General features: G+C 39.9%; 1 protein-coding gene across 1 annotated transcript in view; it reads left to right on the top strand.

Moving 5' to 3' along the window:
• Positions 1–3,958: 3,958 nt before the first annotated feature.
• Positions 3,959–17,973, top strand: part of LOC121941708 (voltage-dependent T-type calcium channel subunit alpha-1I-like) — a 215,496-nt gene continuing 201,481 nt past the window's right edge. The window contains exon 1 of the mRNA XM_042484560.1: positions 3,959–4,377. Coding sequence (XP_042340494.1) covers positions 3,959–4,377 — 419 coding nt within the window. The remainder of the gene's footprint in view (positions 4,378–17,973) is intronic.

The raw sequence follows: 17,973 nt of genomic DNA, 5'->3' as shown, positions 1-17,973 counted from the left end.
TCTCTCTTTCTGTTTTTTCTTCAAACATACATCATTAAACTCTGATGTTGTCAATTGACCAAAATGCCAAGGCCAAGGCTGACATAGGCGTGTTATGCGAGCGATAATGGAGAGGCAAGCCCCTTATACGAGGGAGCGGCCACATATGAGGGATTGCTGGGAGGTGAAAGTCCATGACTTCAAAGAGGAATTGTGGACTCAAAACTTGCAGATGATCCGCTTAACTTTTGAAGAGTTATGTGATGCAATAATACCCCTTGTAGTGTCTGCTACATCATGCCTGGGGGAGCCAGTTCCCATCAACAAGTACATAGCCAAACCATCATGTGACCTTTGAAAGGGGAAAAAGTGTTTCCACTGCAGTTTTGCAAAATATGTCTTTTTTCGAATGGCCTGAAATACCACCTAATGCGAGTGTAAAAACTTTTTTGCAATAAATGGAAGTTTTCCAAAAATTGACATTGTTTTCATTAGGTGAAGTTTATATTTGTAAATTCAAGTTACACCCAAAGTACACTCGTGATCAAAATAGCACCCTCTCGCACCTTAATCTGAGCCCAGATTATACACCATTTAACCAGCAAAAGTAGAGCTGGAAATGCCCCTGATGCACTTGTACCATGCACTTTAGACCATATGCTGTAGATTGTTTAAATAGTACATACTGTGTCACTGTCTGTGCATCAGCCAATGTACAGAGAATAAACAGGTAGATATATGCAGAAGAGAGAGTAAAACAGGGCAGCAAACGGCTAGATTAAGCAGTTTATTGATGGTGCAGAGACTAGAAATACTCAGAGCAATTACACTTGTTAAAGTCCCCCTGTGGCCAAAAAGTTGCGACTCCCCAAACAAAGGTACAGAAGTTTGAAACTTCCTGACACATTCACAATACAAAGCACTTTACTCGTTTCGCTGTAAAAGGACAATTCACACCAGCTGCTAACACAGCAGTGAAGCTAAAGCAATGTGTTGCTGCAGACAGTAAACAGCAGCTAGCCTGTCCCACTGGCCCTAATGAGCAGTAATGTGTCACCGACTCCTGCATTTTGAATTTTTAATAGGAAAAGGACTTTTTAATAGGAACAGGCTGTCCGGATGCACTTTGATTGTAGTTGTTTTTGCCATTCTACTGTCAAGATCAGTTCGACATCTTAGATTATCCTGCAAAGCCACTGGATATAAAGCTTTTGGACATAATGGCGTTAACACCTAGCAGTCAGTTACCCTCCGTTTTGCTACATAACCACAACATTTGAGTTGTTTGGAAAAAGTTTTTAGGACAGTACACCCAGGAGCCCGTTTGAAAACAAAGAAAACAAAACACAGATACCACACTATTTTCTGTCCACAGCCAACATCAGCAGATAATGAAATACCTGCTGCTGTTTAGTCTTAAAGACAATGCGCATCTTGGTGTTGAATGGCTTCTTGGGTAAAATATTCATTGCTGTTGTTTGTCAGATTTAGGGGAATATACCAGCCCATTCTTAATCATGTTACCTTAGAAGAAGACGTTTATATTCACATAGGTCCTCCTTTGTGGAGTCTGCAATGTTCACTGCCACTTTTCTACAGTAGCCTACAACAGACATACCAGTCATTGGCTCCAGATATCGCCATTTACTTTACGACATGCACACCAGGACCATCACTTCCAGCGGGTTGTTGATCAAAACTTAACTGGTTTTAATTATCAGCAGAGTATTGCATGTTTTTGTATGTTTATTATTTGTTTTAATTTCCAAACCACACATTGCTTGTTTTTCATCTCCTAGTTGTGTTCTTCTTTTCCTTTGCTGGGATGCTATTACTCTCCAGCTGCAACAACCCTAATTTCCCCACAGGCGTCGATAAACTTTTATGTTATCTCACCAATGACTCAATGATCGCTCTGCCAGATGCTGAGATTTCTTGCACTGATTTAACAACAGAAATAAAGTGCTTTCATGTTCCAAGAGATAGTATCTTAATGCCACTTCTCATGCACATCTATATGCATCTCACCAAAAAGCAACTTGAGATATGAGCAACTTATGATCCTTAATGCTCACATTGTTTGTGTTTTGGGTTTTAAGTGTAGTTTTGCTTTTGGACGTTTGCTTTTTATCCTTGCATCTTTATTGATATTTTGCACTCTTTTCCTACTCTGTTCTGCAGCTGCCGCTACTCCCCTCCGGATAAATAAAGCTTTATCTTATCTTATATTTTCATTCTTAGGATACAGTATTCCTCTTGACAATATATTTCCCCTGTACTGTTGCTCTAATTAGCTGGCTTTCTTCTCTCTGTTGTGGCAACGTAACTGAAAGTGTTGCGAGAGTTGATGCTGCACTTCCTTGGTCACTTACAAAGTGATTCCATATTGCCTGTACAATAAGGGAACACAAATAAACAGAGTTTTAAATAAGCCCCTTTTTCTTGTGTAGTCATATAATACCCCAAGAAACAAGCTTTGTAACTCACATGAGCATGGTCTGCTGTAAGGACCTCTGCAAGCTCTCGTCTGTGACTGAAATGGACTTGAGCTTTCAGTAGCTCTCATTGAGAATTGTGCGCTCGGCTCACTCATTGGAAATCCATGGGCAGGTGCCACTCAGTCATATCAGGAGTCCTGCGCCTTCTATTCTCTCTCCAGCTACACAGTATTGATTCCTCTTAACAGTAAGCATGTGACTAAACCACTAAACTCTCCTTTCTAGCACTCTTTTCCTCACTCCTTCATTTCTTTTTCCAAGCTTTCAGCAGTTTGATGCTTTCTCTCTTTTGTGCTCCCTCTCTGCCTCTCTCTCCTGTTTCTTCCAGTGATCAGACTTAAAGAAAAACAACTGAAAGAGTGATGTTTAAAATACCATTTTCCCATAGGCTGCAATGACAGCAAAATTCAAAATGCCGTCAAAGGTTCCGTTTTTGAGATAAATTTCTGAAATGTTGCACACATAATCTACCATAGCAGCAAAATTTTGTCATTTTTTTAATGAACCTTGAAGATTTATTTAGGAGAAATTTGCAAAAAACAAGATAACAGCACAGTTTACATTGACTGTAAATTTAATTGCACTGTATGCTCAGTTTTTGATAAATCCAAAAATGTTGCAGATTGTTTGTGTAAGAGAGTCTGAAGATGCCCTGTTGCAAGTTTGGTCTCTCATTGGGCAATAAATGTGGGAGGAGATAGGTTTAATGAGTTTTAAAGTTTTTGATTAAAATAGAGTGATGGACTACATAATCTGTACCATAGTGTACAAAGTGTACAAAAGTTTCTTCGCAGTTGGGCCTACGTTTTGTTGTAAGTTGCAAAGCTGTAGCATGTGCAATTGATTTGTTATGAATTTTCAAACTTTTGAAATTTAGATGGTCGCTGTGTCGCCACCATCAGGGACTAAAGTCTCATGTTTGCAGCTGAGGAAGTTTGCAGGTCATCCTCTCTCTCCACCTTTCACGCTTAAGCTGTCCTATTTACACCAAAGAAAAAAGTGAAAAGAGAAAAAAAACCATTTTTATGATGTGTTATGATGTGTTACCTCGACTTTAAGAAGAACATCCAGGGAACTTAAAGAAAACTAGCTGCTTAAATTATTACTAAAACATTGCATTATACCATTCTCAGAGCTGTTAGAATTGAAAAATTGCGAGCAGGGTTTCAGTGTGGGTGATAACAGAGCAGAGGGAGACAGAACAGACATTTAATGGGCCGTCACTCAACATAGTAACCAGCTTTGTCTTTAGCTGCTCAGTCACAGCTGACTGTACCTCTCACTGTATTAACACTCACCATGATGTTTATCTTTATATTAGTTTACCATCTCAATGCCCTCTGGTCAACCTGGCTTAGCATCTTCTCTCTGCGTTAATTCAGCTCAGTGTTTTTTATCTTGATGTATGACCCGCTGGTTCAGGAATTTAAAATGTTAATTTTAATTCTCCTGTTTCTCTCAACTCAGACTGTTGCGTTGCCATGACGAGTGAGGAGGAGGAAGGCCCCGGGGTTGCAACATCAACAGCAACGCCACCGTCAGCGGCAACAATCTCAAGGGTCACAACAGCCATAGCCAGGGGCGATAGCGATGACGCCGTCACTTCCTCCTCCCCTCGCAGGCCCTCCCCGTACCACCTCCCATGTCCCAAGAAAAAGGAGGAGAAAGAGGAAGAAATAGAGGAGGAAGGGATTATTCAGGAAGAGAGGATCGAGGAGGAGGAGAAGGTGCTGGAGTGCGATGGGGATGATGGGGACGATGGGGATGATGAAGATGACGATGACAGCAGTGATACCAGTGTGTTGGTGGTGCCCTATCCCGAGCTGGCGCCTGTGGTCTTCTTCTGCCTCAAACAGACGACCTGTCCTCGTAGCTGGTGCATCCGCATGGTCTCCAGCCCATATCCTTTTGATGAGTTTGAGTTGTGGATTATCATCAAAAGTGCCGTCTTTTAATGTCGTATTCATCATCTTTTAATCTTTCAGCACTCTCCTATATCTAGGCTATGAAGAACGTAATATCAATTCTCTAAAAAGATTCAATTTTCATGAGTCTTTGAATTGACAAGAAACAAGGCTTTTAGATGTTTCAACTTATCTGACAAGTTGACAACAGCCCAAGGGGAGGTATGAGATGGTATCGACAACACTAGGGCCAGATTCACAGATATTTTTGCACCTGTTTTTCCACTGCACATCTGACACATTCTGCTTCAGACACATATTTATCAAACAGGTGCACCAAAAAGGTACAGTTTATGTGTCATTTTAGCAAGGTGCACCTCTCTCCTTATTGCATATTCATATAATAGAGGTTCTCAAAAACAACTAGTGGACAAAAAAGTTGATAAGGTTGATGATGTATTCTGCTGGATTTACTAGTCATACAATTTGTGATAGTCAGTTTTGCAGGAAAAATGTGAATGAACAAGATCACAATTTCAACACCTATTTTGAGTTGTTGGTGATCTCATAGCACTCCCATCACTCAGCTATACCATGGGCTCTCCTCCACTTGCGGATCGCATCTCTAGGAACAATAGTGCAAATTTGCGTTGCGCTATTTTCTTAAAAGATTTTACCCCACATGTTTTAGTACAAATTGACAAGCCCAAAATGTGCTTACAAGTAGCATTATAGTATAATTGAAAACAAATTTTACTACTTTTAAAGTAGTTGTACATTTACAAGAGGGATTTAAATCAAATCCTTTACATTTGGTCAGAACCACTAAAAAGGGGATGGCTGAGTCTGCAGACTGTTGGCTTGACACACACCTCCATCGCTGTTAGAGGAGGAGGACATGAGAATGATGGATGAATTAGATCTCCACCACATTATTTTGGAATGAAAACATAGTTTTTTCCACTGATAATCAAACACACATCCCTTACTTTCTGTCTACGCTCTCCATGTTGCTGTGTTGGCCAATAGTTACCGTGACCCACAAATAGTAAAGTGCTTTTTTAAGACAGGTGTGGCTAGCTAGTTGGTTAAAAACTAATATACTGGATGAACTTATATAAGTGCAACATGATCTAGATGATGGATCAAGTTAAGACAGGGCTGCAGGATTACAACTGGCAAAAAATGTTCCATCATTTCACTGGGTCTTTAAGAAACAAATAACGTTTATTCCCCCACATTAAGCAGGTAACATTAAAATTCTTGACTAAAGCCATAAAACTTCAAATATAAACCTATCCTAATTAAACGCCCAGTCCCTTTTACTGGCCCCGTGTGGCTTTAAATTGACAAATAAAAGTTCATTTTACTGAAGCCTTGCCAAAGTAGACAGGAATACCTGCAGAGTAAACAAGAGGGATGCAAAAAAGAGGTTTAAATAAGCAATTTGATTTCCCATCTTTGCTGAGAAACAGATTTGTGTGAAAGGAATTAAAATCCCGCCCCGTATAGACAACTGTCACAAGTATAACCCGGGTGAGTTCTATGGTTTAAGCATTGATAGCCCGGGCTATTAATTGAAGTTTCACGGTACTCCTTTTTCTGTGAACCTTTACTTTGGCATACCTGAAGTGAGAGAGTTAGGAGGTCTTTTGTGTGGACAGAACTGCTGCTTTGATCTACCAGAGTTTGTTGAGTTTCTTGTAAGAACCTGAACTCACAGTTAAGACCCAGATCAGAAAATATCCGTTGCCAGTTGTGTGCATCATTCAGTCCTGTAGGTGTTTAAGGTTTGTTAAACAGGCTTAGAGGCCTTTTATAACAGTTTGGTCTACAACAGGTTATGAAATACCTCATCTTTAATATGTTACTACATTTTTGTGTAATGTCTTTGTATTCTATCACACCATTGTATATACACAAACACAAAAATTGCAGCTACATGCTTGAGTGTTGCCCCAAGCTTATCAAGTTTCTTAAGAGCAACACTTACAGTGAGGTCATTTGTGACTCACACACTTACGCTCAAACTCCCCGACAGAGTTGAGTAAGTAGTAACACTGCTGAGTGAGAGGAATGAGAATGAGTGAGTGAAAAAAACAGAGGTATGACTGACTGGTTGAAGTTCACTGAAGGTGAGATAGAGGAATGGGAAAAAAAGATTATGAAAACAGCAGAGACAAACAAAGGGGAAGCAAGAGGCAGTGAGAGGAAGACAAATGAAGGGATTGAGGGAAACAAGAGTAGGAAAGGTAGACTGATGGAAAGACATAGAGGCGGGTGGTAGAAACGAGACAAAAAGTGAGGCTGCCAATAGCGTCTGAGAAAGTTGCCATAGTATGCATGTATATGAGTAAGTGTATGGAACAGCTATTATTTGTGTTTTTGGGAGGAAGGGAGAGCATTTCCTCCCCAGGGATGAAGCCAGCTGACATAAGTAATTCCTGACTGGGAGAAAAAAGGAGACTGAGAAAAATGTTCGGTTTGTAGACATTGTGCACTTCTTCCGTTAAGCAGACGTCATGTCAGCTTCTGGTCGGGCCTGACATGAATTTATAACCAACTGGAGAGAAAGAGGCTGAAAAAAATAGAGTTGAGGAAAGGAGTTGCTTAATAGGCAAGTCATCCATTCAGGTCTAAGTGAAATGTCTTCCCAAGGAAAATCTCTTAAGTCAGAGAAAAAACACTTGGCTTTGTCTGCTTTTTGATCCTCTGTCTTTAATTGTGTCTCGTTCGTCTCTCCCACTCTGCAAAATTGTCTGTTTTTCACTCATCCAGCAATTCTGTTTTCACTGTGGTGAGTGCTGTGGTCTTGCTATGCAAGTAATAGGGTTTGGCCACAGACAATTAGTCTGGTTTGCTATGCTTTAGGACAGTGTTCAATAGCCTTTTCAGGGCCTTTTCCACACCATAATGTCTGAACTAAGGTCCAAAACAAGCTTTGCGTTTTTGTTCCATTTGTCCCATTTCATGGGGTTGTTGGTGGAGATTCTCAGTCATCCAGGTCATGGTAATTCTAGGTGCTAAACTGGAGGCAACTGGACTGGTGTGAGTTTCTTGAAGACGTTTCACCTCTCATCCAAGAGGCTCCTGGATGAGAGGTGACACATCTTCAAAAAACTCAAAACATGTCTAGTTGCTTACAATTTAGCACCTAAAATGTTATCAAGTTATTTTGGTGTCACCTTGCCATTATGTGGATGCATTAGGAGACTAGAATCACAGCTATGGCCTGTGTATCACCTACATGAGCTATGTCTCCCTATACGTGACGTCAGTTGGTTTGTAGACGGACTCTTCTGCCCTCTCCTATCTTCTCTTTCTCATCTTCTTGGAAAAAGTTTTGAAGAATTGTTTTTTCCACTGACGCGTTATAAAGTTGTCTTTCTCTCTCTCCGTTTGCAACTGTGGCTTATTTTGTTTTGCTGCATTCATCATAGACAAACTGAAACGTACACTGTTACACTGCTGTTACACTGCTAATTTCATTAATTTCTCCTCTTTTCCAATCATCAACACCTGTCTGCCCCCAGCACATCCACCATCACACTCAGGAATGCTCGACCAAAGGCACACTGTGTACTGAGGTGCTACACTACCCTTACCACGTAACGACAGCCAAAACTTCATGTTATTTTTTAAAAGTCCAAACCATCCAAACACGTTTTCACACTTAAAACAAACCCAACCACAGTTCAGTTTCATCCAGACTGGGTCCAGCTCTCGTTTGTTGGACCATCATTTTGCCGTTTGCTTTAAACTGTGGTCTGGAGGACGTTTCACCATAGAAATGAAATTATTCATTCGATTTCTTTGGTTTTTACACCTCTTATTTTGGTTCAAATCAAACAGAAAAGTCAAAAAGTTCAGACCAATTGAGGAAGGTGTGAGCCAAATATAATCCTTGGTGACAGAAAAGCTTTACCTGTTGAGGTGTCAGGAGAAAGACCCAGATTGTACCTCCGATTTGAGGCCTTTTATTTAGGCTAATTGTGTTTTATTACACAAAGTGCTTTAGTCCAACTTTCAAATAGATGCAACCAAAAAAAACAACATAACTTGCATATCACTGTTGCTTGATCGGCCATTCAGCTCTATGTCTTTTTCTTTTTTTAAATCAACCATCCTCATGTCAGCCCCACTTGACGGAGCAAATACTTATGGAATTTTGCTGCTCTATATCAGTGAGCGGGAATGGATTTTAGATGAATGCAGCAATATCTTCCATGACATCTAATTCACCGAAATGGATGCTGTAGCCATTTTGTCCAGGTGAGCACAGTTCTGCTCAAGGAAAAAAATTGACATTTTCTCCAGGTTGGTAAAATCTGTCAGCCTACCATACTTTAGATTTGTGGCTTTAATTTTGTCTTGAACACATTCACTGTGATGCTCATGTGGAGCAGGTGTCAGCCTTTTCGCTGGAGCGAGATCCAGTAGCCACACATCGTCTGACATCATTCGTTGTAGACAGAAAAGTATTTATCTTACCAGCAAGTCAACAAATTACTGCAGAACTTTGCTGCTACTCAACCACCGGATATCAGCATGAAGAAGGTCTCCTTAAGCAGAACTGCTTTTATTTAATAAGTCCTTGAATAAGCAGTGCTGAGGCACTTTTGCTCAAATCGAGTTTTACAGTTTGACCCCCACCAGTGTTAGTAAGTCCATAATCCTCCCAGCCAAGGTCTGCTCATGAATCAAACAGTGATAATAGACAAAGATTGGGAAAATCAGGGTCATTATGGCACAGTGCTATAAAACCAGCATGCACACCACACATTGCTGGGGCCCCTGTAATAATAATTGCCACCGGTTGATGATCGGGGATGTCATTTGCCTCTAAATACTTTTAAAGTTATTGTAAATATCCTCATCTCTTGTTCTTTAAGTGCGAAATTGTGTGAAAGTTTCCTTTGTTCTAAAATTCTGGAAAGTCATTCTGACAAATACAACAAGCTAAGCTGTGTTCATTACAAACAGGGATTCATCAAACTATCGTGAAAAATATTTTTAGAGTGACCTTGAAAATCCTTGAATACTTATTCTTGAATACAATCCACGTCCCCTGACAATGACTCGACCCTCCTTGTCATTGTTGCTGGGCCAAGCAGTACACCACAGAGTTTAGTTTTGATGTCATCTTTGCTTTGAGGTGGTTGAAAACATGCTCTGTGGTAATGGCCATTGCTATCCTGAATAAATCACCATCTGTAAAAGGCTTCTTGTGTTTAGCAAAAAGGTGACACACACAAAACAAAGCTTCAGTAGCAGCTTTATTTTGAGCAGCAGCTTTTGCAAAAAGCTGTTGCTGGACTTCAACCCCAATTTCAGCTTGTCTACTTTCCTGGCACGGATTATTTGCTCTTTGGGGGGTTGGGCTGTTTTTTAATTTCTGGTGGTTAGTGTTGTGGTGCTGCTCCAGATTTCCCTTTTTAGACAGTGCTTGTGTTTGGTGGCACAATACCCACTGAACGCACTTGTCTTTCACCAAGGTTAAGACATAAATACCTTTTCTGATTCAGGGTGGAAACTGTGCATTTTCAACTCATTTTGCCATGCTAGCAATCAGCCTTGTGGGCTACCACAAGCAAGTGCAGTATAAAGGAATTTGCCACGGTTAACATACCGGCACTGGAGCTGATACAGTGCCGGTATAGTGGTTGTCTACCAATCAGGAGGTTTGTGGTTTGATCCCCGTCCCTTGCAGTCTACATATCAAAGTGTCCTTGGGCAAAATACTGAACCTCAAATTGTGTGTGAGGTCATCTGAAGGCTTAACTGATGAGCAGATGGCAGTGGCACATTGTATGGTAGCCTTGACTACCAGTGTATGAATGCGTTTGGGTGAATGATGCCTGTGTTGTAAAGCACTTTAGAGGTCACTGAAAATAGGTAAGCACTGTATAAACGCAGTCCGATTACTCAGCTGTAAAAAGTACATCAGCTGAATTAAGAGAGGAAACTGAACAGTAATTTTTCTATGATTTTTGGGAGCTAAAGGGGCAGATCTGCTGGTTGATTGCGATCGACTGGTTGGCGACTGCTGCTTCTGCAGGTCTTTAAAGGTGTGATGTTCTCATATGAAGTGAGGATAACTTCGCAGTCTGTCTGTGATACAGATGCTGGTTTACACTTCATCAGCGCTCAGCATTCAATCAGATCACTGTAGCTAAACCAGAGGAAGTATGAGTAAATGTTGGGGTGTGTGTACTTGTGTGTACAAGTGTGTGAGTCCTTGTTACTTCCCTAAACTGAAATGGCTTATATTGACAGGGTCCACTTTCTCACATTGTGAGTTCAGATTGAGTGGCGCTGTGGATTGATCCGCCAGTGAAATCCTCTTTGTGTGTATAAATACATTCTGTTCACTCCCTGAACTTGTCTTTATGTTTGTGCGGATGTGCTTCATTTCACTCTGTACGGATATTGGCAAATTTTGGTGAAGACCAAGTGCAGTTGTGAAACTGAATAAGAAGAAAAAAAAGAAATGTTTATATCTTCTTTGCTGATTAGGAAAATGATGAGCAAATTGATAATGAATGAATGAAAAATGAAGGAATTAATATGTTTTTTTTGTCTAATAAGAATGGTTTTAAATAAAATCTTGCAGAGAAACTGTTCAAACTTTGCAACTTTACAATATAATAGACACTTATTGCTGTGTTCACTTCTAAATACGTTGGCAACAATTGTCTCTACATTGGCTGTAATTGAATTTGTGTAGCCTTGATGGTCAAAACTGTTCACACAAGTTGTTAAAAAAACAGATTATTTTTTAAACATTCATGCTGCATTTCTACTGCACAACTTGACTCACTTGGTATCATTCTTATTTGGTTTGTTAATGGCAAAAATTGTGAGTTGTACCTGGTACCTTTTTTTTGCGTATCATATCATTCTAGTTTCAGCTGAGCTGAAACTAAAAGATGGAGGTAAAATACCGCAGACCACTTATTGGCTAGTGAATCATCACTGGAATTGTAAATTGTGTGATACAGGACATCCCGCACAAACCTGCCATTTAAAAAAAAATGTCAAGCTTTTATAAAGATTGACTGTAATTTTTATTTTTTTATTTTTTTAATTCACTCAACCCAGAATTTTAAAAAATGTCAGTCTTTGAGAACACACAATGATCAATGGTGAAGTTCGGTTGTTAGGTTGTTGACGAAAGAGTCCAGCAAGAGATCACACTTTTTTTTTTCATGTTAAATGTGATGTCATGGCAGTTTAATGTTGCTTTGACGATCAGTTAAGAGTCTCGCCTACATAGTGGGGATACTTTTCCAGCAAAATGATGTTGAGAAAAATACCGGGTCCCAAAAGTCGAGCTAAGCCAGTCCATTGAAAATTGTTATTTCAATACAAGTAGAAAAGGCTCTATGCAGGATGTCTTGCTTCCAGAAATGCTATTTTTTTGTTTTAGAGTTCCTCATCCCTTTTCAGTCTCTAACCACTAACAGTCAGACAGATGAGGTCGAGAATGGTCAGTGCAGCTGTAGTGATGTGGCTGGAAATTGAAAATTTAACTTTACAGTTGAATGAACCATGGCGACCTGGTAGAAAATCTGAGGGCACTTCAACAAATTCAGGGAGTGTTATTTGAGAAAAAGAGTTTTTATCATGAGAAATATAAATGGGCACACTCTGAAAAACAGAGTTGGACTTGAAACGCTAAGTAAAAGAGTTTGGTTTAAAAAGTGTTCTTTTAAGTTGACTCAGAGTTTGAAGGAAAATGAGGCATTGTTAGCCAGTTGTTAGTGCTTTGAGGAGTTCTGATTGCTGGCTCAGCTCCCCCCTCCCTTTCCTTCTCCCTCTGTCTCCATCACTCTTCTTCGCCCTTCCCTCCTCGACAGTAAATCATTTGTAGTTTTTATTGTGTTAAATCCTTTTGCAGAGGCAGAGAGAGGCCGGCAGTGAGGCAGAGTGGGATAGTTGGCAGTAAACATTAAAAAAGAACGCCTCTGGCTATCTGCAGTGATAGACAGATCAGACTTTTGTCGCTGCGCACTTATTTAAATCGCTGTCTGACATAATTTTTCCGTTTACCTCCTGGCTTTCATTTGTGCTTCACTTTCTTGTTGTTTACTGTGACTGGTGGTCAGCCTGCTTGTTCCTCATCTGTTTATTTTATTATGATTGCACAGGCCTTTTTCTATCTGTCACCCACGCTAACACACTTAAAATGTCCATTTCACGGTTGTTTCACTCTGTCCTTGTGAGAAAAGAAAGACAAAGCAATGTGTCAGGAGTTGTTTTTGAGAAACAAGAGAATCATTGAACAAAAAGTGGATATTGTTGGTTGAAGGACTATTCATATCAATGGTAGTAGACTAAACATTAGAAACACATCTCAGTATAATGCAGTGTAATAGCCTCAGAAACGACCATGAAGTTGAATCAACACCACAGCAGACTGAACAAAAACTAGATATTACAGCCTTTGTTAAGAAGGGTTTTATGCAGGACTGTTGTTTAATGCAGCATTAGTTTTAGCTAGAATTGGCAGCATAAATGATCTTGATATATGCAATTGATTCACCACAACATTCCTGTAACTAGTCCTTTTTGCTGTTGCTTCAATTATATCTCTGGACTAAATGCACCCTTTCATGTCCTCTCGCTAGATGCAATGCCTTGCAAATTAAGCTGTGTATGTATTTACTTGAAAACTTCTTGTCAATACCGGAAATGTAAGTCTGCTCTACTTGGACATGTTGTACTTTAATTGTATTTATATGTAATTGTTGTACTCATTTTGCCAAGTCATGCGGTCATGCGGCTCCTAAAATCAGCATCATGATTTACTTTTAACAACAAAACTATTTATACCTTAACCTAGAAACATGGGCACATAGCACTCATTATCACAGGAATAATGTTAAAGTAATGTTATTCAGTGCCCTACAAAACATTGTTGTTTATGCTCAACAAAGGAATGCTTTTGATTTTTTTAACACTACAGTGAACTCAAACTACTCTCTTTTATGTGAAAGTATTGTTAGTTCTGCGATCCCACTGAGAATCAACAGCATGATCTGCAGCTCTATGTAGCTCTAATATGGTTTTGGTTGACATTAATGCAGCATTAATGATTATTATATAAAAACAATGGCTTGTTAATCTTTACACTACCAACCCAGACGGCAGAAAAAATGTTGTACGATTCTGCAAACCATGGATACTGTTGCATTTTTACATTATTGTGTAGTGTTTAATGTGTGGTGTAGGCACAGAAAAACCCATTTGGTTATTATTCAGCAAATATGATTTGGATGAAAATACCCCAATTTTATGGGCACAGTCCTACTTGGAAAAGCAGCAATATCTTGGTAAAAAAACAACAACAAAAAAACAACTTCTTTTCATAAAATTATCCTGACAGGAAATGCTGTAAAATCCTGGTAAAAGTCACTCTTTATAGCACTATCCCAGCAGAGAACATAGCAGTGTCTTAGTTTAAAAATGCAGACGCTTTCTTGGTGCTCTACCCGGTGGAAAAACAGTGACAGGTTGCTAAAAAACATCTATTTTGTTTCTTATTGGTCTCCAACAGTGGTCTTCAGCTTGGCAGGTGCCTTGCCTTGGTAATTCGCCATCTGCCATCCCATCCACTGAGAGATGACATAGGAAGCTCATATATGTAACTTCAGAAACATTCATAAATTAAATTTGCAAATGTAATATATTCATGTTTTGCAGAAATGTACATTGCCAACACTGTGTCCTGGCATCTGGTTTGACACTACAGTTGGGATTTTTCACAAACTGTGTATGATAGTGTCCTAAAATAGGTAAATTAAAGCACATCTTCAGTTGATGATTGATTTTCCTGGTTGATTCTCAGTGGGATCTACTCATCCTCTTACACTACAGGGAGTCATTTGATTTAACGTCAGCAGCAATAATTATATTTAACTGAGCTACAAGATGTTTTGGTTCTTGGCCATCTTCTTGCTGGATGTGCAAATCTGAGGAAAGGCAGCATTAACAAAAAAGAGCCCTAAACTGTTTTGCCCACCTGCTATTTCCAGTGAATTTATGTAACTACAACAAAACCTTTATTTGTCAAATCTTAACCATATTGCAACCCAAAGGGATTCATCCCTGTTGTATTGTGACGCACTTGGTGTTTGGAGAGCACTTAAGTAGATTCAGTTCTCTGAATCAAAGCACCAGGACTAAAATGGTTAAGAAATATCCTTTAGTTGGAAATGAATTTCTACACCAAGGTGCTTCCAGCAGTCTCACCGTCTTTGTGAAATTGCCATTTGTTTTTGCGAAACTGTGCATTTCCCATGCTGAATCAACTGCAAAGTTGCATACCAAATGAAACGTCAAGGCAAACTTGTCACAGCCTGTGGTTTCTCCTCCCTACTTTGTACAACAGAGTGGTTTCCCACAGGGAGTTCTGTCATTGTATCCACATCTGTGTGATACAACTGATGCTGGGCTGAAAATGAAGATAGAGCTTCAAATATCGTGTTAACAGGCTCTCAGGCAGAAACACAGCCGAGTTCATTCACACAGAGGAGGGATAATCAGAGCAGCATGGGGGAGGGAATAATAGAGATCATTTGAAAGGCTGAGGTGTAAAATGCTGCTCTCCACATCTAAACCTGCACTTGTGGATCGGAAAGAGGGAAGGACAGCAGGGAGATGCAGGGTGAGATAAAGATGGAGAGAGAGCAGAGAATCAGGCTGTGCAAAGAGAAACAGAGCGTGTGGAGTGAATATATATTCTGCTCCAAACCAAATCTGATGGCAAGGGAAGGTCAGATTAATAGCTTCCAATTCACTTTCAATCTCCCTTGGACCAACACATGTGGCCTCTGTGCTACTGGCATTGTTACACGTACACACACTCTCAAACTCTCACATATCTGCAGATACGTATAAATAAAGCCACTGTATCAAAAGAGCCTTTCCCACTTTGTGCCCTGAGTGTGAATAGAAAAAAAAAAAATACCCGATAGGCTTTGCTTTACACATCTACCATCCTGGAGTGATACCTCTAATTAGCTAATTAGCACCCCCTCGATAAGCCCACAGGTCATGTGATACCGAGTCTGACTGCTGGTTGGTTTGGCACTTAGCGGCGGTTTAACGACATCTGATGCCTGTAATGGACCATTGGGATAAGGTCTTGCCAGTAAAATTATATGAGTGCAAGATGGATACATTGCATCAAGATAACTACATTTTAATGAACTTGTGTGGTGCCTGTTCATAACATGCCTCCTCAGAACGGGCTGAGTGTTTGGCCTGTGGTATTAATGCCCGCAGGTTCCTTTAGAAACATTCATACAAACAACTTCCCTCACTACACTTTTTTGTGTCCTGAGCAATGTCTGAGGACATGTGATATCTATCTAATCTAATAAAATGTTCATGGGAGGATTTTCCAGTGTGAGAAAGTTTAACAATTTTTTTGATATTTGTTTTTGCTTTGTCCAGCACCGAGTCTTTACTACATTTGGATGTGCATGCTTCTTAACAGCGTAACAGAGACATGTTACTGGTTACATTACAGATTCAAACACTGGTGAAATACATAAAAAGGCATATTAGTTGCTTGCTTTAACATAACCACTGTGGTTAAAAAATGGAGTGTGGATTTAATTAGTGAATGTATATTGCCAGTGGTAACGTCATCAGTGTTATGCGTTTATATGGCAAAGAAAAAGATGCCCAAGTTGAGACTAGCTGTGGTCAGAAACACTGCTGAAATAGCGAGACATGCTTGACTCTATAGAGCCCTAAAACCCCGCCCCCACTGCTGCACAGAGCCGCAGGGCGCTGGTTGATGGTTAATTCAGAGTTTTATTGATATTGTAAATGTTGCATGTCTCGAAGAGCACCAACTTTGACACTGCATGTCCTTGGGTCCCAAGTAATACATCTAAGCATGAAGTGGACTGGATGAGCAGTTGTTGAGATGCACGATACACACACACACACACACACACACACACACACACAGATTCTTTGCTTTAGAGCTAGATGGAGTGTCTGTTTGGCAGTGTGGTCATATAGATCAGGTTTGCTAATGGATTGTGTTGCTATCCAGTCAGACAATGAGATTCAGCTACATTCAATGCAAACGGACAGTTCTGGAATAATCATTAGACACAAGGGGATGGCTGTGAAATACGCTTTGGTTTATGTGATTGGATGATGATTGGATTAATGCAGCTAAACTGGACTATTTTATTCAAGATGTCGGCTCAACAAAATCACTTTAATTGGTAAATTTATGCTCTGGCAGTGGCTGCAGGTGTTTAATTTACTGATGTCTAAAGGTACTTTTATTGCTGAAATGTGCTTGGCAGGAAAACAATTTCTTGCCAGGCTGCGCACCAGTGTTTGAACACAGCATAATTTGACAGTGCAGCAGCCCGAATGGCCATAATGGTGTTTTGTTAAACTGCCCACTTGGTATATATATATATATATATATATACACATACATACATACATACATAAATATATATATATATATATATATATATATGTATGTATCCAGTTGCTGTCAGGCAAGTATAACAAAGTAAAGAAAAAAATCTGTCATTACTGAATTTAAAAACCATACAAGTATAACAGCCATACAATCATCTCCAAACAAACCTCGGGCACGTTCTCTTATTTTTTTTATTTTTATTTTATTTTTTTTTCCCAGGTAAAAATGGATGATATCTTCCATCGTCATACACCTGTGAAGCCCTTTGAGACTGTAATTACTGCCAATATGAACAAACTTGACTTGACAGGGGCTGAGGTGTTTTGGCAAAGCACTATAGGATGTCGTTGCATTGCTTCCACACTTGGCATTCGTCTGTGCAGCCTCCATCTGCTGTGGTTTGATTTTTTGATTTTGTTGCATCCTGGAGGATTTTTAATTGACACTGGAGTGTTCAGGGTGGAACATGATTCTCTAGGCTGCACAGTAGAGAACGTGCCCGAGGTTTGTTTGGAGATGATTGTATGGCTGTTATACTTGTATGGTTTTTAAATTCAGTAATGACAGATTTTTTTCTTTACTTTGTTATACTTGCCTGACAGCAACTGGATCAGCAATTTGTCTTGTTAAATGTTAATGTCTGCACAATGCATTATTTAGACTTGAATCTGTGTATCTGCTCCTCCTCACACCCTAGCAACACATTTTACTCCCAAGCTGTCACATGTTGCTGCCTTGTAGTTGACTTTAGATCACGCTGTAGTTATCCCTCTGTGTCTGCTGTTGACATTCTGGGATGCGGCTGCTGTGATATAAACACAAGCACATAGTGAGATGACGGTGCTCTTGGTTATGTTTAGGAAACAAAAGCACATGGCAACAAACGCACATGCTGGCATGAATGGTTAGGACTAGGTAATAAGGGCACGACTGGTTAGGTTTAGGCAAAAGAGGCGCATGGTTAAGTGTAGAAAAACCCCATCACGTTCAGACGGGACTCTGGCGTGGAAGTCCGGGGTTCGATCCACCACCCTTTCTGTCTGTCCTATACTGACGTTTGAGCTCCTTGCAGGCAGCGTTTCAACCAGACACCATCCAGCGGCGTATTATTGAAACACAACACGTGCTG

This window comes from Plectropomus leopardus, chromosome 4, assembly GCF_008729295.1.
Source record: "Plectropomus leopardus isolate mb chromosome 4, YSFRI_Pleo_2.0, whole genome shotgun sequence".
In the NCBI taxonomy this organism is placed as follows: domain Eukaryota; kingdom Metazoa; phylum Chordata; class Actinopteri; order Perciformes; family Serranidae; genus Plectropomus; species Plectropomus leopardus.
The sequence above is the reverse complement of the archived record's forward strand: the minus strand, read 5'-3'. Positions and strand labels throughout refer to the sequence as shown.